This window comes from Aspergillus brunneoviolaceus (genome assembly GCF_003184695.1).
Source record: "Aspergillus brunneoviolaceus CBS 621.78 unplaced genomic scaffold BO95scaffold_22, whole genome shotgun sequence".
In the NCBI taxonomy this organism is placed as follows: Eukaryota; Fungi; Ascomycota; class Eurotiomycetes; order Eurotiales; family Aspergillaceae; genus Aspergillus; species Aspergillus brunneoviolaceus.
In genome coordinates, this window is record NW_020290752.1 from 1 (window position 1) to 25498 (window position 25498).

At 50.9% G+C, this 25498-nt stretch overlaps 7 protein-coding genes across 7 annotated transcripts; 4 read left to right on the top strand and 3 right to left on the bottom strand.

Annotated features, from left to right (window-relative positions):
* BO95DRAFT_472397 (60S ribosomal protein L7A) lies at positions 1-2892 on the bottom strand. The gene is made up of 5 exons (XM_025589649.1): positions 2647-2892; positions 2144-2530; positions 937-1011; positions 336-845; positions 1-266 (listed from the first exon to the last, which is right to left on the bottom strand). Exons 1-5 carry the CDS (start codon positions 2713-2715, stop codon positions 66-68), a joined length of 1242 nt encoding a protein of 413 aa, XP_025443678.1. The 5' UTR covers positions 2716-2892; the 3' UTR covers positions 1-65.
* A 143-nt stretch (positions 2893-3035) lies between these two features.
* Positions 3036-4611, top strand: BO95DRAFT_410277 (translation initiation/elongation factor MRX8). The gene is made up of 2 exons (XM_025584172.1): positions 3036-3710; positions 3783-4611. Exons 1-2 carry the CDS (start codon positions 3082-3084, stop codon positions 4321-4323), a joined length of 1170 nt encoding a protein of 389 aa, XP_025443679.1. The 5' UTR covers positions 3036-3081; the 3' UTR covers positions 4324-4611.
* A 646-nt stretch (positions 4612-5257) lies between these two features.
* BO95DRAFT_430454 (WD40 repeat-like protein) lies at positions 5258-8473 on the bottom strand (the record flags this gene model as incomplete). Its single annotated transcript, XM_025584958.1, has 3 exons — positions 5258-5383; positions 5434-8100; positions 8177-8473. 3 exons carry the CDS (start codon positions 8471-8473, stop codon positions 5258-5260), a joined length of 3090 nt encoding a protein of 1029 aa, XP_025443680.1.
* Positions 8474-10410: 1937 nt separating this feature from the next.
* BO95DRAFT_85229 (uncharacterized protein) lies at positions 10411-10802 on the bottom strand. Its single transcript, XM_025592276.1, has one exon. The coding sequence runs from the start codon at positions 10682-10684 to the stop codon at positions 10463-10465; it is 222 nt and encodes a 73-aa protein (XP_025443681.1). The 5' UTR covers positions 10685-10802; the 3' UTR covers positions 10411-10462.
* A 118-nt stretch (positions 10803-10920) lies between these two features.
* BO95DRAFT_462192 (putative meiosis specific protein Hop1) lies at positions 10921-13755 on the top strand (the record flags this gene model as incomplete). The annotated part of the gene is made up of 10 exons (XM_025588892.1): positions 10921-11133; positions 11199-11221; positions 11286-11502; positions 11551-11830; positions 11885-12050; positions 12101-12404; positions 12465-12722; positions 12777-13005; positions 13054-13247; positions 13300-13755. The coding sequence occupies 10 exons, from the start codon at positions 10921-10923 to the stop codon at positions 13753-13755; spliced, it is 2340 nt and encodes a 779-aa protein (XP_025443682.1).
* A 5547-nt stretch (positions 13756-19302) lies between these two features.
* BO95DRAFT_410288 (uncharacterized protein) lies at positions 19303-21501 on the top strand (the record flags this gene model as incomplete). The annotated part of the gene is made up of 1 exon (XM_025584173.1): positions 19303-21501. One exon carries the CDS (start codon positions 19303-19305, stop codon positions 21499-21501), a length of 2199 nt encoding a protein of 732 aa, XP_025443683.1.
* A 1042-nt stretch (positions 21502-22543) lies between these two features.
* BO95DRAFT_441295 (putative UDP-galactose transporter) lies at positions 22544-24811 on the top strand. The gene is made up of 4 exons (XM_025586151.1): positions 22544-23033; positions 23139-23168; positions 23232-24203; positions 24259-24811. The coding sequence occupies exons 1-4, from the start codon at positions 22965-22967 to the stop codon at positions 24574-24576; spliced, it is 1389 nt and encodes a 462-aa protein (XP_025443684.1). The 5' UTR covers positions 22544-22964; the 3' UTR covers positions 24577-24811.
* Positions 24812-25498: the final 687 nt, after the last annotated feature.

The following is a 25498-nucleotide window of genomic DNA, read 5'->3' on the forward strand; positions in this document are numbered from 1 at the left end:
TTTTTCGGTTCACATAGCTAAGCTTTTTGGTTTGGTATCTGGGGATCTAGTGACACGAGACTAGCTTAGACACGGATGGCACCCTCAACGGCCTTGCGCTTCTTCTCCTGGCGGGCGACAGCCTTGGCGCCCATGATACCACCACCCCAGTGGCGGCGGGACTCCTCGTACTTGTCGGTGTAACCCTCCTTGATGGCGGAGAGGAGCTTGGAGAACTCGGTGTTGTCCTCGGAGCGGACCTCGGTGAGAGCGAGGACGGCAGCGGTCTGGAGGGGAACTGTTAGTGTCTTCAAGGGATATGTAGGGGTTTGGAGCAGAGCAGTAGGGAGACATACCTTCTTGTGGACGACAGTACCGAGACGGGCCTTGCCCTTGACGATGGCGTAAGGGACACCCATCTTGCGGCAGAGGGCGGGCAGGAAGACGACCAGCTCGATGGGGTCGACATCGTGGGCGATGAGGACGAGGGAAGCCTTCTTGTTCTCAACGAGGCCGACAACGTGGTTGAGACCGTACTTGACGTTGTAGGGCTTCTTGGAGACATCCTCCTTCTTCTTGCCCTCAGCGACGGCGGTGGCCTCGACGTGGAGACGCTCCTTCTTCTCGGCCTTGGTCTCGGGGCGGTACTTGTTGAGGAGCTTGAAGGTCTGGGCGGCGGTGTTGCGGTCCAGGGTGCTCTGGAACTGAGCGATGGAAGGGGGGACCTTGAGGCGGAGGTTCAAGATCTTCTTCTGGCGCTGGAGGCGGACATACTCGGGCCACTTGACGAAGCGGCTCAGGTTGCGCTTGGGCTGGATGTCCTGGCCAATGCCGAAGTTGCGGGAACGCTTCTCGATGAGAGGGTTCTGGGTGGGGATTCGTTAGCAATTACATAAGAGGTCGTCTTTCGACAATCTGGGCCTTGACAAGCTCAAGATCTGAAGGGCGTGTGCTCACCTTAGCGGTCTTCTTGGAACCAGCCTTACCCTGGGGGTAAGGGAGGGAGGCAACCTTCTTTCCGGACTTAGGGGGCTATCATTGAGAAAAAAGAAGAAATCAGCATCGTGTGCTCCACCATGTTGTATTTTTTTTCTTGTGCTGAAACTCTTCTTTAAACTCTAGAGAGATCGCAAAGTTGCAGCCGAAACTTGGATTCGCTCCTATTCCTGTGCGCATGAACTGTATCCCAAGCTCATATCACATTGGGAAAAGGAACAAAAAGAATCCGGCTACAACCTTGCGACTCCAGCCAAATCATCACTGATTCCGTTTCACTTGAGAGGGCCCAGTGAAGGGTTCCCAATATCCACGAAATGCAGCGGAAAACATTGCTATCTCAAGATAGAGGTGCGCGAGATGCAAGTTACCGACTTCCCACAGTTATGGTCTTTCACACAACATGTCGGTCGTCGGCAGTTGTTTGTCGATGACAAGGGTGTGTTCTCTCTCTCTCTCTCTAGAGGATAGAGGAATTTTGTTGCTTCATTGGGATGTAGAAATCTTAAATGCTTACCACCATTGTTGTCGACTGAGATCCGCAGCGGCGTTGAGTGACGGGATTGACGATCGAGAGAAAAGAAGAAACGAAGGGAAGCAATTTGATTTTCGCGGAGAAAAAGCCGCCTGCCGCTTCTGTGGGCCGCCTTCGGAACAACTGCCTTGCCGGCGTTCCAGATTCCTTTAGATCACGTGCAATAGGGCTCAACCCCCTGGCAGAATAGCGGGCGGTGTACTATACTTAACCATATTCCAGCCTGCATATCCTTAATTCAGTAGCTATTTTGAAGTTGTAGCTAGTGTGACTTCGTTGTAGATTGTCTGTCGAGTTACTGGTTGCCTCTAATCAAAATTAAAAGCCAGGTCTAGTCAAATCACATTACCCCAACGCCATCAACAGAACAACCCTGTATGCGCATACAAAATAACCAAACCGTATACAGCCAAAGAAAATCATTACACATTAGAGTCTCATCTCATCCCTACTTGCGGTATCAGATATCGCTTGATGCATAGCACTTCCTCCCCTTTCCCCCGGTCTATCACCGTATAGACTAACTAGATTCTACCGCCACCCACCCAGCCCAGGCAACCCACCCCTCCCGAGCCCCGAACTGGCGGCTTGAATCGCCCGCTTCTTTCCCAGCTGGCCCTCCTGGCTCTTCACGCCAGCCACGATCTTCTCGATGTTGGTCTCGACGACCACGCCGCCGACAATCATCTCCCCCAGCACCGCGTGCATGGTCTCGTACCCGAAGATGAGGTCCAGCTCGCAGACGTTCTCGAACATGCGGTCCAGGGCCTCGACGAAGACCTGGATCAGATCGATCAGCGCCAGGGGCGATTCGGTCGAGGTCGAGATCATGATGAAGGAGAGGGTGGCGTAGGTGCGGTAGGTGATCTGGGTGGGCGCGTCCGAGGGCCCGTTGGCGGCACTGGCGCTGGCCCCGCGCGAGAGCAGCGGCGGGAGGGGCAGGAAGTTGCAGGCGCTTGGGGGGCGCTGGGAGACCAGGTTGTAGATCTGGGTGATGAGGGTCTGTTTGGTTTGGGTGTCCTGGTGTGTGCGAGAGAGGGTTAGCAATGACAAGGCTGGATGGGGGGAAATAGGGGGTTCAGGTGAGCAAGAGATAAGAGGGGATGCGGGCAAGGCCTGTAGAGAGAACATCTCACAATTTGAGTATAGAACTTGGTCAGACGGGGTTGACCGTTGTTGTTGAACACCAGGACGGCGTTGATCATCTTGGAGGCCTGGCTCTTGTCTGTCTTCTGGAATATGGACGCGTTGCGAAGGGATTGAAAGAGAGAAAGATAATATGTGGTGAGTTAAGTGCTCCAAGTGAACCAGCTCAGGAAGAGTACCTGCAGTAGTCCGAGTCGGTCTGTATTGTGCGTATCTCCGAAGCTCTCCGATTTCCCCTCGCGCGGGCGTGACGCATCTTCTTATCGATTAGGCGGTGGAGTCAATCGGACCGACCTAGAATGTCACCGCCCGGCAGATTTTCTGATTCCGTGCGCCGCGGAGGAAAGCTTGTCTCCAAAAAACTACCAGACCATCATCACCTCAACAACCTTGTTCTGAGTGGGGGGACTCGCCAAATTCTCAACATGGTTATCCAACTATACACTCTCAGATCTTCGATCCGGCCGTTACAGGCACAAGTCCATCGATATTTCTCCTCCGCAGTAACGGCGAGGAACTCCTCGCCTACCGAGCCCCCGCTGGAAGAAGACTTCTCCAGCCCTGCAGAGGCGGTCGACCCTCAACACCCTACCTCGAATCCGCCTCTCTCTGACCTACCAGCACACCCTACCCCGAAGACGCCCCTCTCCGACCTGCCAGCAACCATCCTCAACGACTACTATGAGACCGAGTGCCCCAATGACGCCCAGCTCGCCTACGCGGACAAGTTCTTCGCCCCCTCGCGCCACTCCCCTGTCAAGCTCTGGTCGGCCAGCAAGTTCCTGACGACGCCCATGTCCGCCCACGAGCCCGAGGTCTGCTTCCTCGGCCGCTCCAACGTCGGCAAGAGCTCCCTCCTGAACCGCATCATGACGGGCAAGCTCTGCTACACCTCGACGAAACCCGGCCGGACGCGGGAGATGAACGCCTTCGGCATCGGCGGCACCAAAGGCGGCGAGTCGAAAATCGTGCTGCTGGATATGCCGGGCTACGGCTATGGCGGTCGGTATAATTGGGGTAAAGAAATCATGAAGTACCTGCAGAAGAGGAAGCAGTACGTTTTGGTCTCGAGCAGCAATCCCCCACGCAAACCCCACCTTTTAACTTGATAGTTACACACAATTAGACTCCGCCGCATCTTCCTCCTCATCGACGGCTTCCACGGCATGAAGCCCATGGACCGCGTCATGATCCGCTCGCTCAGCGAATACGGCCTCCCCTACCAGATCGTCGTCCCCAAGATCGACAAGGTCCTCGTCAAGCAGCGCAGCCAGCTCCGCTCCGGCATCTCGGAGTCCTCCCTCGCCTTGTGTCGCGACCTGCACCGCGAGTTCCGGGAGTCGGCCGCCGACATCGCCCGGGAATGGAACGGTCCCCCGCCCCTCGGGGAGACCCTGACCGCCTGTGCGCACCTCGAGCGCACCCCCGGCAATTACATCGGCATCTCCGCCCTGCGCTGGGCCATCTTGAAGGCGGCCGGGTATGATGCGAATCTGGACGCGGAGGGGAATGTGATTAAGCAAGAGAAGGCGGCGGTGACGCAGGTACAGAACGAGGAGGGCGAAGAGAAGAAGAACACCAAGACGAAGGCCGGTAAACTTCCGGTAACGAAGGTGTTCAGTGGGCCAATCACTTTTTCATCCCACGTGTCGCCCAAACGACGATGAAACAGAGATGGAGAGAGAGAGACTCCTTCACGGGGACCCCCCAGAAATCGAATTCACCATGGTACCACCCATACAACGAGAGCGGAAGGGAATCAGGACACAATTTGGACGTGCCTTGAATTGATTTTCACTAAGACGGGGGGGCCATGTTCACCCCTCCGCTCCCCCAAGGCGGGAGGCATAAATATTGCCATGTTTTCTGTCACATTTGGAGCAAAGGCTATGCGCCTCGCATCATGTTCGATGCTACCGGTGCCCATTTGTGAAGGTCATCTGGTTTGATCTTGCTATCGACATGCATAGCTTGCGGATTGATGCGCGAGTCCGCGTGCGACTCTCAAACCTCTCAGGCTATGCTAGGATCCACGGTCTCTGTTAACGCTCGCTTGACGTCGTCAGTTTGATCGACGAGCGCATTGTAGTATTACGTGTAAATAAGTAATTTTTCAACAAGACATATTTATTCATTACAAGCACTAGTCAGGGCCACTTCAAAGACATTTTTTCATTGACTTCTATGGCAAGTGAGTATTGAAACAGCTGCAATGTGTGCAAAAATGTTTAAGCATGAACAGAGGCCGAGACCTTGAAGGCCTGGGGCTTGAGATAATGTTAAATGCATATGGACACAGAATATGCGAGACATGGCGCAAATCAAGACGGAAAGAACGTTGACCCTGGGGTCAACAGGATGTTTTGAATGCCACAACGCCGACCCATCATTATGCCGCACATCAAAATATGCTAACCACGCTATGCAAGTCTCATGATAGGAATAGAAAATCCATGGAGGGGTATCGTAATTATTTCATGGCTGGATCTGTTGAGTTTAAACGAGGGAATGAAGTGGCCGTGCCGTTGCCTAGATGTCGATTGACTGTCCTCAACCGTCTCTGTGGGGGAAAAAGCCGGACAACAAGTAGCAGGGTCGGATCTAAGCATCCGACACATCGTAATCTTCGTCAGTGTCGCTGACCTCGTTGCCCCAGCGATTGACAAGAATACGTCTGCCTAGCTGCTCACTGGGCACACCGTCGCGCGAAGCGCCAAAATCGAGAACCTGGAAATGGTCAGCAAAAAACTCTTGTATATAGCAAACACAATACTCACTTCGATGTAAGTCACTTCACGACGTTGCACTGCAGCAACGCAGCGACGATCGTTGAACTTGACCTGCCAAACTCCGCCCAGATCGGTGAGAAGGTCTCGAACACACTCTCCAGTGCGAACATCCCACATCTTCAAAGTTCGATCGGAGCCGGAGATGACCTTCTGTTCGTCATGCTGGAAGCATGTGATCGCCCCCGTATGGGCGCTCAGCAAGTTCTTGCATTGACCGGTCTCCGGGTCCCAGATCCGCAGAGTACAATCTGCAGCTGCTGAAACCAGACGTTCATATTTCAAGTCGAGCAGTCCAACGAGAGAGGTATGACCTTCCAGGTTGAACAAGAGTGACCCTGTCTCCAGAGACCAGACTTTGATCATGACGTCCATGGCTCCACTGATACAGCGATTACGTTTATGGTCCAAGACCACGCTATACACCTTTTGTGTGTGACCTTGAAGTCTGTGGACAACTTCTCCCGTTGACGTCTTCCATACCCGGACTGTGAAGTCATAACTCCCGCTCACCAACGTGTCACCATGTGCTGCAATCGCTCGGACCGAGTGCTGATGACCTGTAAGAACACGAACAAAATACGGGCAATCAGTGTCGTCCGAGTGAGGTCCACTAGGATGATACTCAGGGTCATCAGGCTTCGGAAGTTTCCAGACCCGCAGATTGGAATCACGAGAACCTGTGATGATTAATGGCTCTTTAGGCATCATCTCAGCAGAGCCATCGGCCTTTTTCCCCACTTCCGTTGGTAGGACAATTTGCAGGCAGCGTACAGTTGAGGTGTGCCCGTGGAAGACCTGGGTACACTTCGCTTTTTCTATGTCCCAAACTCTGACTGATCGATCGGTAGATCCAGAAACCAGAGTATTGCCGTAGTACTCGAGAGCCCAAACGCCACCCTCATGGCCTTCCAGGGTTGCTCTGAGAACACCAGTATTTGTGTCGAAAACATTGATATTTGTGTCATCACTTCCGGTCACAATCTTATCCGTGTCAAACTGCAAGCAAGTGACCACGTGATTACCGTGTGCCCCAAATGCAATATGTCTTGGTTTGACATCCGGTTTCATCCAAGCTTTGTGGATGGCATAATGACGCTGATATAGCGATTTGTAGAGATGAAGTCCTCGTAGGGTTGGCAGGCCTATCTCTGGGTATGGGATAGCGGCAGCGGCGGCATTCGCGGCAGCGTAAGGTCCTTCCGAGTTAGACACCTCTGTTCTCCAATCTGCGGATTCGGAATGATCAGTTCCGCTTGAAGAAATCTTCCTCTTTGTTAATTTCCGGCTTGAGACACGCGTGACGGCTTTCCTCTTCGGTCGACGACTAAAAGACAATGCCATGTCACTTGACTCCGCAAGAGATACCGCAGTCTTGTTGTGGCCGGACTCCTCATCAGACTGAAAGGATGGCAATGTACCCAAGTCTTTTTCATGGTCCTCGCTGCCGCTCGGGAACTGCCAGCCCCATCCTTCTCTAATTGCACGTTCCAGCTCTCCATCGGGAAGTTTAAAGCCATCTCGATCAAAGAGCTCTTTCCACGACTTCTCGTCAGAGTTGATGATATGTCGCCATCGTTTGGACACCTGCGCAGCTCGACACATGGTCTGAACATCGAAATATTTGACAATGTTGAGACTTAGCTCGGTCGGAAGAGCAGACAAGAAATCACACTTCAGGGCCGGATTTACAACGTCTGCAACAAACTGCAAGGTCGATTTGGGACAACGTTTGAGCAGCTGATGCATGACATACGGTTTCATCGGATCGGGAATCGTGTCGAAAAATTCCAGGACTGCGGGAATCTCCATTAGCGAAGCAGACCGCTGCGTCACAGACGTCGAGGAGCTGCCGCCAGCTTGCTCAACGAACGTTGCCTTCGCTTGCACATTCCGCAAAGAACCTACCGCCTTGGTGTCATTATTGTCATAACTCGAATCCGTGTCAGCTTCTGGGTCTTCGGCAGAGTCAAACGAGGAATCAACGTTCATTGCGTTCATCGCAGCGACTGGGGACAGACTTGGGCTAGGCAAGCACATATCTTGTGCCACCACATTATCGATAAATGCCCGCTGTGACGCTGATTCGCTTGGTGGATGCTGAGAATCGTCGTCCGGAGCACCATATCCAGAATCCTGACTTGCAGACGCCCCTAAGTGAGGTCGACTGAGGCTTGATTCCGTGTCACTCCGAGCTAACGGCCTGCTTCGGTCTGAGACGACGGTTTTGGTGCGGAACGGTTCTCTCCAGGTGTTGTTTCCTGAAAAAGTGCCCTGCGACTCAATCTCCGAGGACAACGGGGATCGTAGCAATGTCTCTCGGCGAGGATTACTCAGACTGTAGACCCTCCGTCTGGGAATGACACCCTCCCCCGCACTGTTATTGCTTTCCGTCTCCGGAGTGGCGAGGCCAGCCGTCATAGATTGTGCTTGCGTGGGGTCTTGAGAACGAAACGAACGAGCTGAAGGCTCGGACGGAACTCTTTGGGAAGACGCATGAGTAATACGGTGACTATTCTCGATAGCGCGACGCTTAGATATGGAGAGGTTGTTCAGGGGCTGAGAACGTCGGGCCAGTTGGGCATCATCTGAGGTAAATGAGGTCACGGATCGTACCATACCGTTTGAAGCGTTCAGAGCAACCGCCTTTTCGTTCAGCTACATGATTTATATCAGTATAATCATGATAAAATCAAGACAAGCGAATCACAAGGCGGAGATCAGACAAACATACCTCCTTCAGCTTGGCTGCCGTGTCTTCGGGCTCGTGAAAGATAACCTGTTTCCCACCAAGTTCGAACTTAATGTTTCTCAATGATGGAGGAGTAGGAGATGATGCTAAAGGATATAGTTTCGGGTCGAGATTCCGCATTGCGTGAGGCGGCCTTATGGACATGGGTGGAAAAGTGGTGGTCGTAGTGGTGGTGGTCGTCACAACCGTGGTTTGAGTGGCAGGAGCAAACGAGAATTGTCCTACGGCTGCTTTGGGAGAGCCAGGGTCAAGACCATGACCATTTTCGCGGTCCTCCATGGCGTGTTCCCAGAGTCCGGTGCTGTTGTAGGGACGGGGTTGCAGTGTTAAGCACGGTTTGAGAGTCTGTCGCGCTAAGATAGCGTGGTCAAGGCGGGCTCAGGTTCGAGAGTGTGATGAAGTATGAGGCACCATCGAAGATGATCTCAGATACTTTGCGAAGCTAGTGCGGGTGAACAGGATTCTTTTTATAATGGGGCGAGGAATCGTAGTTTTGTGCGCGAGAAAGTCGGCTAGACTCTTGTCGAAGCAAAGTCGGTGTTAAAGAGGGTCGCCAACACGATACACGCCCGTCAAAACCATTTGAGTGCCCAAGAGGATTGGGAAAGAGTCGTTAGAACATATCCGTGCCAAGCAAGGTCGACTGGAGAGAAAAGAGGAACAGAAGTGGTCAGAGGTGTAAGTAAAAGGAGTGGGTTGGATAAGGTTGGAGAAGCTGTGGTGTGCTTTGCTGACAAGGAGGTTGTTGTGCGGAGAGTAAGTAAGTTGGGATGAGGGAGGGAGGGAATTAGAGGAGAGGGAGGAGACAGGCTGGGCTGGAGCAGTGGAGTGGAGGAGAGAGAGGGAGGGAGAGGGAGTTGGAGGTGGTTGGCGGGCGAGTACCAGGTAAACTAACTTACTGGTGGTTTGGGTCGGTGCCTTCTTTTCTGGTTGGAAGTTTACTTAGTCAGTCTCACAGTCTCAAGTAACTAAACTTAACTAACTTAAACAAGTTAATCAAGTAGCAAACCCGACTATGGAAAGTAATCATCGAGCCCGCACCTGGGCTACTAACGGAGTAATACTCAATCATTAACTAACATATTAAAATAGCTGAGTTAAGTTACAGATGTTACTGTAAAAGTACTACTAAGTACAGTAAGTTAGTTTGTTCTTAACACCGACTAGCCCAATCTGGCCGCCTTCCCGAGGTCCTCGTTTTGGGGCGAAATCGTCATTTTCATTCTCCGCAGTTGCAGGTTTAGTGACGACAGAGCTTGGAAGAATGTATGGCAAATCAAGGGTTTTTGCAGGCCAAGTTTCTGATACGCAGTAAGCAGGTGGTGCAACTTTTACACATACTCCGTACACCGAAACTGCATTGAACAATGAAGAACAAGAAAGCAAACAACGAAGGAGGCAAAAATTCAAGAGGCGAGGCGGGCGGTTAAATTAGCAGCTGAGTTTTTTTTGCCGTCCTGCAGATTCAATTTGCCCAATGCGCGGAACGCTCTGTGACCTGAAGCCCAATCATTCTGGCTTGGGACATGCAGAATCATGGCATCGAATCGCGGGCGTGTCGGGATACTACAGTAGGTTCCTGTTTCCACCGCCACCAATACTTCTTATCCGCCCTTCATTATCAGTGCATATGACACTTTTGTGTCTTACTTTGTAGACTTGATCGCTTTTTCTGCTTTTTTTGTCCGTTTGACGAGGACTCCTCGTGCAAGACTACATATAAGGATACACTGAGTAAGACTGGGATCTCGCCACTTGCCTCGGAAACAGTACACGTGACATGGTGGGGGTCTTCAAGGGAGATGATATTGTTTTTTTTTTTTTTTTGCTTTTTATTTTTTATTCTTTGCCATGTTCTCTGAAGGTCGAAGCCATCAAGGTGAGAAAGTCGTCATAAAAGCGCAGAGTAGTATCTACCTGTATCCATCATTGTTTTGTGTGCGATCAAGGAAGAAAAGACATCGACATGCCAGACTTGCCAGGGACAATTGCGGGGAAGCGCCAGATAAAGTCAGACCGTCTCGCCCGCGTTATCGATCATCGGTTGCCGGTTCCAGAGAATATTACTACTGTACAATAACTACGGTACAGCAGTTGACAGCCTCGACCGCAGGCATTCAATCACTTTTTGACCATCCAAACCATTCAATTTTTCATCAATGACTACGGTAAGCAGTAGGTAGAGGTTCAAGCTGATCGGTCTGGTTCTAGCCCTGTGGCAAAACTACCAATCACAGGTCGCACAGTAAGATTACTGTAGTGTTTGGATCACCTATGGTTGAATGGCTCCTTGATCAATACATATATTTCCCGTTGCGATCCTCCAGCGAAAGCAGTACCGTGTGTCACCTTGGTTACCTTGATTAGGTGGAGAATGGCCAGAGAAGCTCCTACGAACTCACAGTAGATACTAGATAGATTGTACATTCTCCAAAAATCATTCATTATCATAAGGCGGGTTCTGCTGGCAGGAAAAAATGGTCTTCGCATTCCCCGTGACCCGGACGGTACTTTGGGTGTTGTCGGTCTGATGTCGTCAACCCGTCAACCCGTCAACTCGCCTTTGGTCGGTCTGCTTTCCCCGAAACATTGCTTGCTGCTTGCTCACCTGCAATGTTACTCTGCCTTACCGTGCTCCGATTCCTCCCTTTTCCCTGCGAACTCCTTCCATTGATCACACGCACCATACTGCATTCTTCAGATCATTCATCTTGCCGCTTGCCAGAATGGTCAGATCTAGGGACTCCAATCCGCTTTACCCCTCCGTTCAAGTACAACCTCCTCGCATCCTTCATGATGCGGCGGCGAGTAGCGGGCCCACAACCAATGTCCAGACCCAGACCGTCATTGGAGCCCCTCCAAGATTAGTGCTTAAAGAAAGTATATCGCAGCAGCAGCAACAAAGCTTGGAGATGGTTCAGATCATGCTGCATGTATCGGTAGGGCCTCAATGATCATACCCTTGTGGGCTTGTCACCGACATCCGCCTGACGCACCTGACTAGTTTGGTACCTTATTCTACCTTCGGTTCGTCGCGTTTCCGCCTCGATTCGCTATAGAGCTAGAATCTCATAGATGTGTTATGCTGCAGGGAGTTCCTACCGCTTCCCTGTTTCGATGACAGGGACCTCAAGGAAACCCAGCGCGAAAGGAAATTCTCCTACCGCGAATTCCTCGACCGGAATACACCATGTCCTACGCTAGAGTCTGATGCGCAGGTTCCCTTTGGCAAAGGCAAAAGGGGCCAGCCGCTCAAGATCATCCTTCGAGGCTCCGATCCCAAGGCGGATATGATCCTTGACATCTTGGTATGACTCCGTAGTCAATCGCGCATTACAGCATGTTGACATGCGCAGGAAAACGGCATCTTCGACGCTTTAAGCAAGAAAGTGCTGGAAGCCGTCCAATTGACCGTCCTTGTCGACAAGGATGCCCCCGAGAATGTGCTCGAGTCCTACACGTTCTCCTTCAAATACTCTGGAGAGTCTGGAGATATCAACCACCGTCTCGAAAGTCTGTCGATAGAACCAGTGGGACTAGTTGCTGACATCAAGACTGCCCAATCAGCCAGAGTAGGCTTGGAGACGATTGTGAGGCGGCTGATCACGTTGAGTGCCTTCTTACCAGCTCTTCCAAGTCAGTATCCTCAGCTCATTCGAAGGGGGAAGTCGCTAACAGAAGTGAATCCAGACAAACGCAATCTAGGGGTTCATTTGTTCTATACTGATAATTGCCCTCCTGAATATGAGCCTCCGGGATTCAATGGGGCGATAGATGACACGATCAAGTTTCCCCATTCAGAAAACTGGAGAAGAGAGTCGCAATCATGCGGTATAATGGATAGTGGATGGCATACGTAAGGAGATTCTTAACCCTTGTGATGGCTAAGTAGCTGATTATGTTCAGTGTGGGACTTAGGGTATCTTCTATGAAGTGGACTGGGCCTGAACCAGAAGGCTCAGAAGCTCTGCCCCAAATACCACCTGATCTTGAACATACGGATGTAGTTCAGAGAATGGATGATGTGGGATTTCGAGAGAAGGAGAGCGAGGCCGTCATCAACGTGGTCGAAAAGAGCAACAACACCAATAAAGATGGTTCATCAACCCGGGACCATGTTGTATCATCTACGCCATCGCAGAAAGCTGATGATTCTGTGGAAACTACCCAGGATGCTGCCGAAAGGCTGCAGTTGGAAGGAATGTTGCGAGTGAGTGAATTCTGCTTGAGACATGACAAATTTCCTTAGAAAAGCTACTAACAAGCCCAGACTCAAGAGTCAGGCTCTCAATTCGATAGTGGCCTGTCTCCTACACAGCCTATCGCCCCTGAAGCGCGTCCCCAATCTGGGGAACCAAGCAGTATACAACCAGTACAAGTTCCGAAGCCAAATCTTTCAGATGAAAGTGTTCGTCACATTACGGAATATTTGAAAGCTCATGGCTTGGATGCTCCTCGAGCTGAAGAAGGCCAAGGCACCGTGAGGTGTCAATGCGGCTGGGAAGGCGAAGAAAAAGCGAAATACATGGTAGGTGGTGAGCCAGATGGTGTTAAAAAACACAAAAGAAACTAACGTTGGTAGATCGAATGCTCATTCTGCCACTTGTATCAGCATTTGTCCTGCTACGGATATAAAGATAGCGATGATGCCAGATTACCTAATGTCCACGCCTGTTATCGTTGCCTCCTGCAACACAAAGAAGGCCAAGTACTCCAGGAAATGACCAGCCTGGTTCTTCTAAGAAGAGCCATCCAGATCATCCAGACGGAGGGCTACCCGAATCATACGTCGGTCTTCACCGAGAAGCTTCGTGAGTGGATCAATTATACTTTTGATACCATAATCTGACTGCGCGTAGACTGCAATGGACAGACCGTCATTCAAATGACGGAGCTGCTCAGAAAGCGCGAGCTCCTGGAAGCAACACCGGGATACAAAAGCAAAGGGTTTTCGCGCAGAGGCTTGCCAAAGTTCTTCATCCCAGCTTCGGAGGATGTCCAGCGGACAATCGAGGAAGAAATTCTGGATCCGATGCTGAAGATCCGACACCACGTAAGTCCGCTCTTACTTGTTGTGACTTCCAACCGTGCTTAGTGTACGACAGTATATCTGGCCCGATGGTTCGGGACCGCCTACTGAAGCGACAAGGTCCTTGATCGATAAAGATGGGGAAGCAAACACCGAGGACACGGACTCGCAAAAGGAAAGCTTAGATTCCGCGCTCAAGCCAAGGGAACAGCGCGATACAGAGCCGCCGGAAGAAATCGTAACGGTTACCGGGAGCCAGACTCGAAGTCGCAAGAGGAAACAGTCCTTGCCTGTTCCCAAAGAGGACAGTGCACAGCCCGAACAGTCGACACCAGACCGTCCGAGTGGCAGAGTCACAAGGTTTAGCAGTCGAAGGGATAGCTTCCAACAGACCCACAGAACTCCGCGCCCAAAGACACCGACGACGAGAGAGACGAGCGAAGGTAGTCTTCGAAGGAGTGGCAGAAAGCGACGTAAGATCAGCAACTACTCCAAGCTCATTGATGTTGGGGCCGACGAGTTCGATGTCTGAACAATGCGGCTCGTGAGGTCTCACTAATGGGATGTGATGTGCAAATGCTCATAACCCCCCTCGAAGACCATGATTAGTCGGATCAAAACCTTCAACCTCGAGGTAATACACACCGGTCATGTTATTTATAAAGTGAAACGAGGACCCTGAGTCATGACAAGCTTTCGACCCAGGGTCTGGCTTAGGGTCTCCGGCTAGCTTTCATGTACGGTTAGGATGTTTCGAAACAAGGTTATTGCACCCTTCCCTGTCTCAACCCCCCACCCCACGCAGTGGCCAGAAAGAGCTCAAACCCACGAACAGGAGGGGAATTGGGGTTCGTTTGCAGAAATAACACAAAAGTTTGATATCGCGTGAAACGCGCATGGTTTGAGACGCAAAGATGGGGTGTTGCTTGAGTGGGTACGGCTTTATTCGCACGGTGATCTATGTACACCTTGCAGGCAAAGCTTGTTATGTTTCAAAAAAATCTACTATGAGCATAGTAGTAGCAGTATGATATTCTGTCAAGTTTCTATGACAAAAGCGAGTCGGTTTCTTATCTGGGTCAATCGTTGCAGGAGGTGGATGAATGACCTTCTTTTCGTGCCATCAGACTCGCAGTAAGCTGTTTCCGAAAGCTGCCGGGCCTCGTATAGTAAGCCACAAAGAAAAGACTAACTCAGCTAGTATGTGATCGAGATTGACATGGAAAGCAAGGATCACTTCTCATTCTACCTAGTACCGTCCTGCTGGTTTACCACTCCAACCCCGGCAACCGAAAAGAGCAAGGCATTGAACACTTAAAAGCGTAAAGGAACAATGGCCGATTCGATAGCCAGCACCAAGCACGTAGTTATCAAGACTCCTGAAGGTACTTAAGGTATAGTACACCTAGCAGTCATCAATACCAACCTGAACAACCACACATCGACCTCCAGTGCTCCAGTGGTCATATCCCTGGCTTTCCTTTCCATTCCAACCCGTATCTTATACGTCTCAATGAGCGTCTATAATGCCCGTTGTCACCGACACAAGACCAAGCTCATTCTTGATCCATTCACCCCACTCTACCTCTAAAGCGTAGCAGACGCATGCGAGGTCGTCGTCGAGTACGTACCCATACCAAATATCCCCTTTGATCCTCCCCCCCTCCACACACAAGTGAGCATTCATCACAAAGCCGCCAATGTCCCTATTCCTCTTCACCCCTCCTTCCCCCAATCCCAAACCTATAAACCTCCGTACCACCATCGCCAACACCCCGAAACCGTACCATCGCATGAGCCCGGAAGATGCGAAAGCCCCACCTAGCAAAAGCGACGCCGATCAAATACCCAGCCAAGTACTGGCGAGGATCACCAGAGCGCCAAAAAACGGGGATTTTGGCGTGGGGAGAGGGGGGAGGGGGGACGAAGGTACAACAAATTTGGGATTTCGGTCTTGATCGTGGATCGGAAGGCTCATCATGCCCGCAGCAGCAGGTTCGTGGGCGAAGCGGCACGGACTGACAATTTTTTTGACCTTTAGTTGTACTATGTAGTAGTCTATCTTACATCCGGTGCGTTTGGGGTCTGGGAAGTCTCCATGACGATTGAGCCGTCATATTCGGAGCATTTGCAGAAGAGGGTTTAGATTCGTGCGGGCAGCGGGGACTACGGGATGGGAAGAGGTGGGAAGTGGGTAGGGAATTCGGGAGAGAGATTTGTTTTTGGGATAGGGGATGGCGGGAGAGGATGAGGTTGATCATCTTTTGGAGAAATAGCCACCAGGGGATTCTCTTTTTCAATTTCTTGTGCTCATGGTAGGTATGAAGTAGGCTAGCTGGGTTCATGGAGCGGAGTCCCCCCACGATTCGTAGATAATCGGTAGTTTTGGTACCGGTAGGAGTACTGCCTGTTCGAATCTATCGTTTGATTCATCTGGATCATTATTTTGTCCATTTTCCAAATCCTCCCTTTGCGAGGAAGGGGGTGGACCGACAACTTGAAAAAAAACATCCTGAGAATCATGTCAATTCGGCATAGGGCTCGTCGATCAGGGGTCTAAACCCAAAGGTTCCAGCGGTTCGGGAGCCAAGTCAGCGAATAGTCCGCAAATGGTCCCTTATGCCTGAAACTGGTACTATCGACCATCTAAAACTCATTTGACGTGCGGATTGAGTTTATCATTTTCTGGAGAATGTGGCTGCGTCTTACTATCTCGGGTTATCGCTCCAGGAACTGGACATCGTCTTGCTGGAGTTCGTGGGGAAACTCTGACGCTTGGCTCTTCCCGTCTGTTAGGTCAGCTCTCAGACGTCCTCATAGCAGCGTCAGCACGAGCCGCAGTGGACATAATTGTGTTCGTAGCAGAGAACCAGATTTGTCATATGTCCTGCCCTGTCGAGCTGCGGAACTGGCTCGGCAAGTGAGTGGCATTGAATGGGAGACTAATTCGGTAAAAGATAGCCGGACAGACGGACGGCAGCTTGGCAGATAATCGATCTGCATACTAGTACTGTACTGTATTCCTTAGCAAACGAGGTACGGAGTATGCTGCATGAAATACTGACATGCATTCTCAAGCAGATTGACCTCATCTCAGCAGTGGCCATGGCGAGAAACTGATAGCATGAGATGAAAGCTAAGAAAACTGTTGAGATTTGCATCTCAGCAGCCCCTTCGAAGGCCTCAAATTCAACATTGTAGGCGGCACAACCTTGACCTGATCAATCCCGCCGTCTGTCTCGATTAATTTGGAGCCAGTGAGCCAAGTCCATCCCTGTGATAACAAGACTGACTGCCACTGGCGTCATCATACCCTCTCCATGCTGCCAACCGCATATGAGTAATTCCTCTGCATGTACATGCAAATGAGGGTTCGGCGAGACGCCATCTCAGCGTCGTTCCATGGAAACATGTGCCAGAAGGCCATCGATCATTGTTGACTATTCAATCGCCATGCATCTAAGATTTGAGATTAAGCCTTTGGCTACCCAATGACGAACGACTGATGTCTAGTTCGCCGCTATCTTGCCTCCCGATCGGTAGTGGCGCACGGCTGTAGACAGCATGTGAATGACGAGGATGTCCTAGATATTCCAATTAGAGTAGAGATGGGCAGGTTCGTGCTTGCTCAGGATCGATATCATCGACCACTATTGAATCGGAACTTCGATGACCCCACCAGCACGACGCCGGGGTATGATGCTGGGGCGCGGGACGAAGACCAGCAGCAGCGAACATTCCCATTGGGAGGAAGAAACCAGCTAAGGGACGGCTGAGAGGCTGAGGGCAGGCGAGGAGGTTAGGTAGTTCTTCGAGGCAAGGCTTTCTTTCCACTGTGCGCAGTGTGCACATAAACAGCAATTTCCATGGATCATCGATCATCGACGGAGTGGTTGGCAGAACCCGTGGAGCAACGACTAGCCGCTTTTAGCCCCTGACTTTTAAGTTCCTGAGGATTTTTGCCCGCTGCCGACACAAACTTGGTATGACATGACAGCGCGACAGGTTGCGTTTCTGAGATTCGAAGTCCTGATACACAAGTTGGTGTTTTACTGGTGTATGCAGTCCTCATGTATGCGCACCGGCCCTTATGATGCATTGCTCGAATGGCTGCAATTCTTTCCCCTCTTCTTGACTTGAGGAAAGGAAAAGACCGGGCTTCGTTTGTTTATCCCCAAATAGTCCACGTAGGCACGTGTGCAGCCGCGCGCCTAAACCTTTCCGTATTTATTATTTATTCCCCTGGAAAAGGAAAAAAAAAAGAACACTATTGCCTCTAGAACCGCCCCTAGAAAAATGCAGAAGACGGGAAGGAACACATCCTTGAAGAGACAAAAAGAAAGAAACTTTAACTAAGGCAAGGGGTTACGCTATCGTGGACTTGTCACTTCGACTGCATCTTCAACTAACTTGCTCGCTCACACAAGTCTTTTCTCATCATGACAACCGCTTACCAGTTCCCAGTTCCCATGGAATTTTTACCCGTCGCCCCGTTCGGAACCCCTGGACTTCAAGACATCAATTTCCAGGTAATCAATTTCTTGCATTGTAGATTAGTCGTTCAGGACTCCGGACTCCGGAGCTTGGATAGTATAGCACTCATGTACAGTACACACAGCATAATCCCTCATGCGCTGATTCGGATTCCGGAACTCTGAGTCTCTCACGGACCTCTACGGCCCCATAAAAGACCGACCTCAGAGCCCAGACAGAACCTGTGGCACAATTCCTCGTACTGGCTTGGAACGGCCTCCAATTGCAACATGACGATGAGAAACCAATTCCTTTCTGAATCCTGTACTTGCCTCGATGGGGCATCGCTTGCCCCGGGGACCCATCAAGAGTTATCAAATTCTCATCACCGGGTATCCACGAACCCACCCCTCGAGTTCCCCTCTCAGCGGCCACTTCGCGATCTATGGAGCCATGGTTGAGGGGTGCCTGTCGATTGTTACTGCTGTTGTACGATGCTCCAATTCCACTCACCATTCGTTCTCCCCTGATTGTGATGGTCATGGCCCAGGGCTTGCTTCTTGACATTCGTTGGCAGGCTCTCATGCTCCACATCTACGATTTGAGTTGCTAAAAGAGAACCTTTACACCTTTCAAGGCATCTTTGTTTGGGTCTGGAAGTTGTTCATCCGGACTTGTTCCCTCCTAGTTGTTGGCCCATGCTACTAGATTTAGACACTACTGGCGCCTCCTTCCAGTATTTCTGTCTTCAGTGTCCCACCCCTTTTACCGATAGTAACTCTCTACTACTGTTTTACAGTGCTCTCTGCACCGTGATTAATAGTTTCAATATACGGTTTTTAGTTTTTTGATTTAATTTTTGTTTTGTTTTATTAAACAAATTTTTTTTTTTTCATAGCGCCTGCTATTCCCTTTAGGCTTTGACGGCCGAACCCTCCTGCGCCCGGTCAATCTTCTGCACCGGCAGTCCTTCAAAAGCAGTTGAGGATCCTCTTCTTGGTGCTCTGCACTTTTTTTGGACAATAGCTTCACTCGTTCACCTTTTTTCCCTCTCTCTTTTTATTCTCAAACCGCAACACATTTTCTTCCATAGTCGAACCACCTACTTCACGACTCTGACCTATTTCCCTTCTTATCTTACTTTCTTTAACCTTATGCCACGGACCCCTGCCCCTACATATTGTGGCGTTCATAGGGTCAGGTACCAGCAACCATTCGATTTCCAGACCGCCTATTCAAGCATACTCGGAGTATAGCATTTGCTAGCGAGACGTTGGAAGCCGGAATACGTTGTGACCAAAACGGTAACCATACAGGCGAACAAGGAGTTTCTGACGGCACACCGACTTACGCTCGTGTGGGGAAGACACAATCGGATCCGGACACAAGAGCTAAAAAGGATTCGAGGCCTTCCACCTTGAGCTTCGAGTCTCTATCCCAATCTCACTGTTGCATGGAGAGACGATTTATGTGGTTACTCCAAGCTAGCGCTGCAACGAGAGTAAAGTAGTCCGATTGCAACTGTCACAGACCGAACTCATGAACTCGGGCGATCGAAACTTCTTACCCAGCGGACCATTGAAAGTTACTGAGAAGAATCGCCAAAATGAATCCAACTCCCAGTGGGAAGCTTCCGGCAACATTGAGTCAGGATGATCTGAGGAACGAGAATTCCTCAAAGGCCTATAAGATCTTGGGAGCCGCTGATATTCCTTCTCGCGATGAATTCCCGAGCCGCGACGACAAGAGAAGATCGAAAAAGCCGACCTTCAGACGATCTCCGGAGGTAAAGTCACAAAAGAGTGGGAGTTTCGTTCCCTTTCCGACCGCCGGTTCAGAATCCACTCTTCCACCAGCTCATCTCCGTGTTCGAGCCTCATCCCCGCTGTTGGGGCAGGAATATCGATTGGAAGATACTGCCTTGCCTGCTGTACCAACAGCCTCGAAGAGACTTCACCTTACTGGCTCCTCATCGGCCTTATTTTCCTATTTTACCTCCAAGGAATCAACGACGGACTCGAACCCGTCCCTTGGAGTTGCAACCAGTAGCTCTGGAAACAACGAAAATCGCAAATCAGAGTCGCGGCAACATGCAGAACCGCGCCATGGACTGAAACAGCCCAAGGAATCCATGAGGGACTCGCGCAAGAAGATGCGTCCGCCTCGGATTGATCTTTCAATGCTGTTCCCCAAGCCACGGGCGAATGCCGCGCCTCTTCTGTCCCCCCAGCGGATGGTAGATTCGCCTTCGCCCATCTCAGTGACCTTCGAGCAGGCTACTACCAACCCGGGAGACACCCAGACCCAAGATTCCTCTCAAAAGCCATCAAAAACGCCGCATCATCCGAAGGCATCTATTCTGAAAGTAGCCAACCACCACGCTCAAGAGCCATCCACTAAGTACAAGATGAGAAGCTCAGATTGGTCAGATTCTTCCTTCGAGAAGACCGTACGCACCAATGAGATGGACCTTGCTTTGCAAAGGTATAGCGACATGGAACATACCGCCCGGCCGTCCGAGCGATTGCATGCACAGTCTCAAACCCGCGACAATCACGTGTTAAAACGGGATTCGAAGTCGACCGAGCAGGACTCGCGAGCCCTATCATCCAATAGTTCCGTGAGCGGATGGAGCAGAGAGTCCTACTTATCTCCTAAAACCCGCTTTCCTTCAAAAGCTTATCGTGCCTCGAATGCTGGGCACAATGGCGCCAACGCGAAGAGTTCAATGCCCAAGAAAACCAGCAAGAGTACGTTGAGAACGGCGGATCTCAACCAGTCAAGCGTTCTTTGTCTGTCTTCGTCAGAGGACGAAGAGGAAGACGACGACGAAACCTACCCCAGAGGCCATTCTGATGCAAGTGCGAGAAACAGTGTGGCAACTTACGGCGAGTGTGAGCCTGAAATCTGCACAGCTTCTGCAGCGCATACTACTAGAGGCACGCTGCGAGACATCGACCGGCCAATATCTGGCATAAGTCGTGGATCGCAATACAGTCAGAGGAACCAATCTCTTCGTCGAAACCCCTCCATGTCGTCAGCGGGAAGATCATCAACAGCCACTAGGAAGAGTCAGTCTCGCCGATCAAGTGGTATCCCCACCATTTCTGAGCCCGAGTTCTTCCATGGAGACCCTATCTTCAGTCAGTCAAAGACTGCTCCGCGCACTAGAAACTCAATGACTGCACAGAAAGAGGCCAACAGACGAAGTCGAGTCATTGCGGTGACGCGGCAAGAGGAAGATCTTCTAGAAGCCATGAGACAGCGACAAGGCAAAATCACGCCCAGTCTCTTCAACGAAGTCCGTGTTCCGGAACCCGATCAGGGATCTATGCTTTCCGTGCCTTCACGCGATTCCTTCTATGGCACGGACATGTCGTTCCTACGCTTGAGCCCGGCAGTTTCGGCTATATCGAGCCAAACCACGCAGCAAAGTGATCGGGAGGGGCTGGTGTTTCAGAGTAGTTCTTCTGATGGAGAGCAGAAAACTGTTTGGTCGTTCCCCTCGCCTCGCACCAGTCTTGCATACTCCGAGAGCCTTCCATCCCCCATCACTAGCGGAGCTTCTCCCATAACACCCACGCATCCTTTGCAGCGTTTCTCGGCCCTTCCAACGCAAAAGCCGCCGCCTATGCGTCCACCTCCGGCTGTGCCCAAATCACAGCGACGACACTCAAGGAGACGCACGGATAGTAGCGAAGCGATCATCCTGGAGGAGTCGAACGAGGTGCCCCAGAGCGACGACTTTCCTATCTGGGCTATCAGGTGGAACAACGAGAACAGTAACGTGACGGCTGTCCACTAAAGCTCGATGTCTTGGAAGCACTTCAGCTGTCTTCTAAGTTTATGAAACCGAGGTCCAACAACTTCAATTCAACGCTCGATCATACTGCATCATTCACTCGCTTGATGCATCTCATAACTATCTATTTACCCACCTGAACATTCGTTGCTTTCTCATTGATACCTAAACTGTTGTCGTTTTGTATATAACTTGGCGATATGATACCAAATGACTATCCTTTAACAACACCGATCGCTGGCTCATTATTGCCTACTCATGTATATATTCCTTTTGACAGATTAGAGAACGGGTGGTACGGGGTACCACCAAATCAAATGACTTCAAAATTGAACCATGGTTTTCTCCTGCATGCGTAACGTGGTCTGTTTGATTGCGTAGAAGACGAAAGAACTGTGGCTGCGAATTTGCACGAGCGTGGTTTGTTTGTGTATGAGACGCGCCCGCTTGTTGCACCCATTCAAAGTCCGCGATGAAAGGCTAAGGAGGCAGCCCCTGAAGCCGGCATATACCCACCGGGCTTGTCGAATGGTAGCCAGGCACGTTGGAAAGTACCACAACAAGGCGAGTGGCGGTGCCTGGATTGGAGATGTGGTAGCTTGCCAAGGTGCCGAAGGCAGGGTTTGTCTGTTCGGAAGGATTCTCTGTCAATCGACGCTAGAATGGATATGTGTAGTTGTTCATATGGCAGTAGCATGGGCGGGTGTGCGCTGATGATGAGCATGGATCGACGTTAAAATGGTTACTGCTATGTCTTAGTGTGACGTCAGCTGCCATTCCTCAGGAGAGGGGGGAGGGGGGGGTGGATGAGAGATTAGCGAAAGGTTGACTCAAAGAATTGAGTTGAAGGCTGGAAAGTGGGAAGTGGGCAGCAGTCAGTGGGAACCTCTAAGCTATGAGTACGCAGTACGCACCCTACGTAACCTGTGGACTGAACCGAGACTGAGGGACTAGACCGCCACAGTTGCTGCTGCTCAGTGCTTTCAATTCCCCCCCTCCCGTGACCCACACCGCCCAAACAAGCGTCTCGACAATACCCCGGACTCTCATATTCTCTTGTTCACTCACCCACTCCAGGCTTGCTTTCCTTGCCTTTCTTCCTTTGTCCTTTGTTCTACGGAGGGTACTCTACTTGAACTTTACACCTTAATATCCTACCCTCCCGTTTTAGAACTAGTGACCCTTCCTCTACCTGCTTCTCGCCACTCACTCGATCAGGCCTCGGTTTGCTGGCGGACTCACGGCCCAGCGCGCACAAGCTCCCGCTACCCCCTCCCCCTCCGACAACCGACCGACGCGTGCACATTTCGCTCAAGAAAATCTCCGCCGCAGTCGCTTACAACTACTTCAATCTACGCGACGTGAGAACATTGCTGCGGGGCAGCCTATAAGACTGCTAGTGTCTTACTCGAAGCTTAACCACAGACAGCGCAAGTGCTGTCGAGGACGAGTTGACTAACATCACTATGGGAGAGACCGCAGCGCGCCGGTCTGCAGGACTGGGAACAACCATGAAGAATGCTTCTTGGGTCCTAGTAAGATCTTCATCTACCCTTTGTTAAAAGATTGCTGCGCGCCTGTGCTTTGCGCTCAGCGTCATCCTTGCTGGGCACGCCCGTTAACTATGTGTTCTGGTCTAGTTGGCGGCACAGTATACTGCCTTTGTGTTGGTAAGTTCACCATGTCACTCAATGCTCTGCAGCTGTAATGGAAAGCTAAACTTCTCCTTGTAGTTATCACATTATTCTAGGGTCATGCCGCCAGCTGGCGGCAGACGGTATCTGACGTCCACCGCTGTTTTCTTCAACGAGGTCGCCAAACTCGCCATCTCCTTGACTATAGCCCTGTACGAGGTTTCGAAGACGGCACCACCTTCGGTTCCCGCAACGTCGCTATTCTTTTCGCTCACCTCCGCCGTGTTCTCCGGCGATAGTTGGAAGCTCGCAATCCCCGCTTGTCTCTATACGATCGCCAATTCTTTGCAGTACATTGCACTCTCGAACTTGCAAGCTGCCACTTTCCAAGTCTCGTACCAGCTGAAGCTTCTGGTAACGGCCATATTCAGCCTTTTTGTCTTTAGAAGGTCGATCTCTCTCCGCAAATGGGGTCTGCTGGTACTCCTTGTGATTGGGGTTGCACTGGTGCAAATCCCCAATGGCAGCGTCGACGAGGCTCACTTCGATGAAGCTGCGCATCTTTCTTTCCCCCGGTCATTAGAGGAGTGGAAAGCTGCCAAGCTTGGACGTGAAAATCTACACAAGCGTTCCGCAACTTACGAAGGAATCGAGGAGGATATTCTGACTGCTAATCCTCGCTTGAACGGAACAATTGGTCTCTTGGCTACTGTAGGCGCCTGCGTTGCCTCTGGTCTAGCGGGGGTATATTTCGAAAAAGTCATTCAAGACAGCGCGAAGGCGACATCTCTTTGGGTGCGCAACGTTCAACTGGCCGTTTACTCTATCTTCCCTGCACTGTTCATCGGCGTCGTATTTCTGGACGGTGAGAAAGTGGCAGCCAATGGGTTCTTCGATGGATACAACTGGGTCGTTTGGTCTACTGTTATTATTCAAGCCCTGGGAGGTATTGCCACGTCTTTCTGCATTGGCTATGTCTACAGAGATGCGAGGAACATTGCTACGGCTGCAAGCATCGTCCTCACAACGCTAGCGAGCACCTGGCTCTTTGAGTTTGAACTCACTGCAAATGTACGCCATCATCCCCTTCGCTTACTGAGATGAGAACTAATGTTGATGCTTGCAGTTCCTCCTTGGGTCTTTCGCAGTACTAGTGACTACTTGCCTCTGTGAGGAGTCAAGCGCCAACCCTGTCAAGGCTCAACGACAGACGCTGCGTCCGCCCCCCATTCGAGTTGACCGCTATGAGAAGGATAATAAGAGTGGTGAGGCTTCGCCTGCCTCGCCATCACCCAACGAAATATCTATTAAGCTTCCTGGAACACCATTCTTGTCCGATGCCGGCCTCTCCACATCGAGACCTACATCACCGGGCCATGTACGCGTTAGTGCTGGCCGCACTCCAAGCGGAGGTTACTTTGAGAAGCACCCTCGGGATCAATGAGTCGAGGGTGCGATTACCAGTGTTTTGATAGTGGCTTTTGAATTGGCGCTACACTGTATCATGGTTTCAGGAAGTAAATATGGATGGATAGAAGCGGTGACGCCTGTTACGTTCTCGACGGAAAATGCCTCAATTTCTTGTACTCTATGGTCGTTCTTCTACCTTGTTGATTATAGCTGGATAGGATTCTCAAATCCCCTGTTTTTATACACCGTGCATCTGCACCATATGAAGCAAAACTATAGTAGCTTATCTTTCATCATCCATGACATACAAGGCTGATGTATAAGACAATGTACATCATCGTGGCTGATTTGGGGGTGGCTGTGGGCAGTCACATGTCTCCTATCAAGTCTCCTTTGGGGAGACTAGTACCTATCCTCTATATCTTTCCGTAAGCCTCGTCCGTCCTCATTGATATCTCTTCCCTTCGTGGCAATTGTTGGTATGAGGTATCGTATATCTAGGCAACATGCGGCGTGATCGATATCAGTTTAAGCCCTCACCCAGGCAGCAGACCTTGTCCGAGCGCAGAGCAGAGCTACTCCTGCGAACCCCGAGTCGGTTCCATCACCACCATGCTAATCATACGTTAGAAGAGGGCGCTCGAGTCTCACCATATTTCAGCAGTCAGGCTCAACAGACTCCCGAGAGTTATCTTTCTGAGAATCTTCACACGCCTCCATTTGACGATGTCCAGGAGCTTGATGCATTTGGTGAGTCGTCATAGTACTTTCAATCGTATTCTTCGTGGGTCTAACGTCAATAATTATTCAATTAGATCTTGAGCTGCTAGCGCAGTCAAATGTACAGACACAAGGTGTTCTCCAGCCGAATGCGCACGGTGATCACTACTCGGCTTCGAATCGCTTCGAGTCGGTTGTTCATCCTCGAGCAGCTCGATATCCTCATGGTCAGTATA

Excerpts from the sequence above, each read along its gene's own strand:
- BO95DRAFT_472397 (XM_025589649.1), bottom strand. The coding sequence starts at position 2,715 with ATGATCAACGCCGTCCTGGTGTTCAACAACAACGGTCAACCCCGTCTG. Across the intron at positions 2,531-2,646 it reads CCAAGTTCTATACTCAAATT|GACACCCAAACCAAACAGAC; the intron begins GTGAGATGTTCT and ends CGCACACACCAG. Across the intron at positions 267-335 it reads GTACTGTCGTCCACAAGAAG|ACCGCTGCCGTCCTCGCTCT; the intron begins GTATGTCTCCCT and ends GTTCCCCTCCAG.
- BO95DRAFT_410277 (XM_025584172.1), top strand. The coding sequence starts at position 3,082 with ATGGTTATCCAACTATACACTCTCAGATCTTCGATCCGGCCGTTACAG. Across the intron at positions 3,711-3,782 it reads TACCTGCAGAAGAGGAAGCA|ACTCCGCCGCATCTTCCTCC; the intron begins GTACGTTTTGGT and ends ACACACAATTAG.
- BO95DRAFT_85229 (XM_025592276.1), bottom strand. The coding sequence starts at position 10,684 with ATGCGAAGACCATTTTTTCCTGCCAGCAGAACCCGCCTTATGATAATG.
- BO95DRAFT_441295 (XM_025586151.1), top strand. The coding sequence starts at position 22,965 with ATGGGAGAGACCGCAGCGCGCCGGTCTGCAGGACTGGGAACAACCATG. Across the intron at positions 23,034-23,138 it reads AGAATGCTTCTTGGGTCCTA|TTGGCGGCACAGTATACTGC; the intron begins GTAAGATCTTCA and ends GTTCTGGTCTAG. Across the intron at positions 23,169-23,231 it reads AGTATACTGCCTTTGTGTTG|TTATCACATTATTCTAGGGT; the intron begins GTAAGTTCACCA and ends TTCTCCTTGTAG.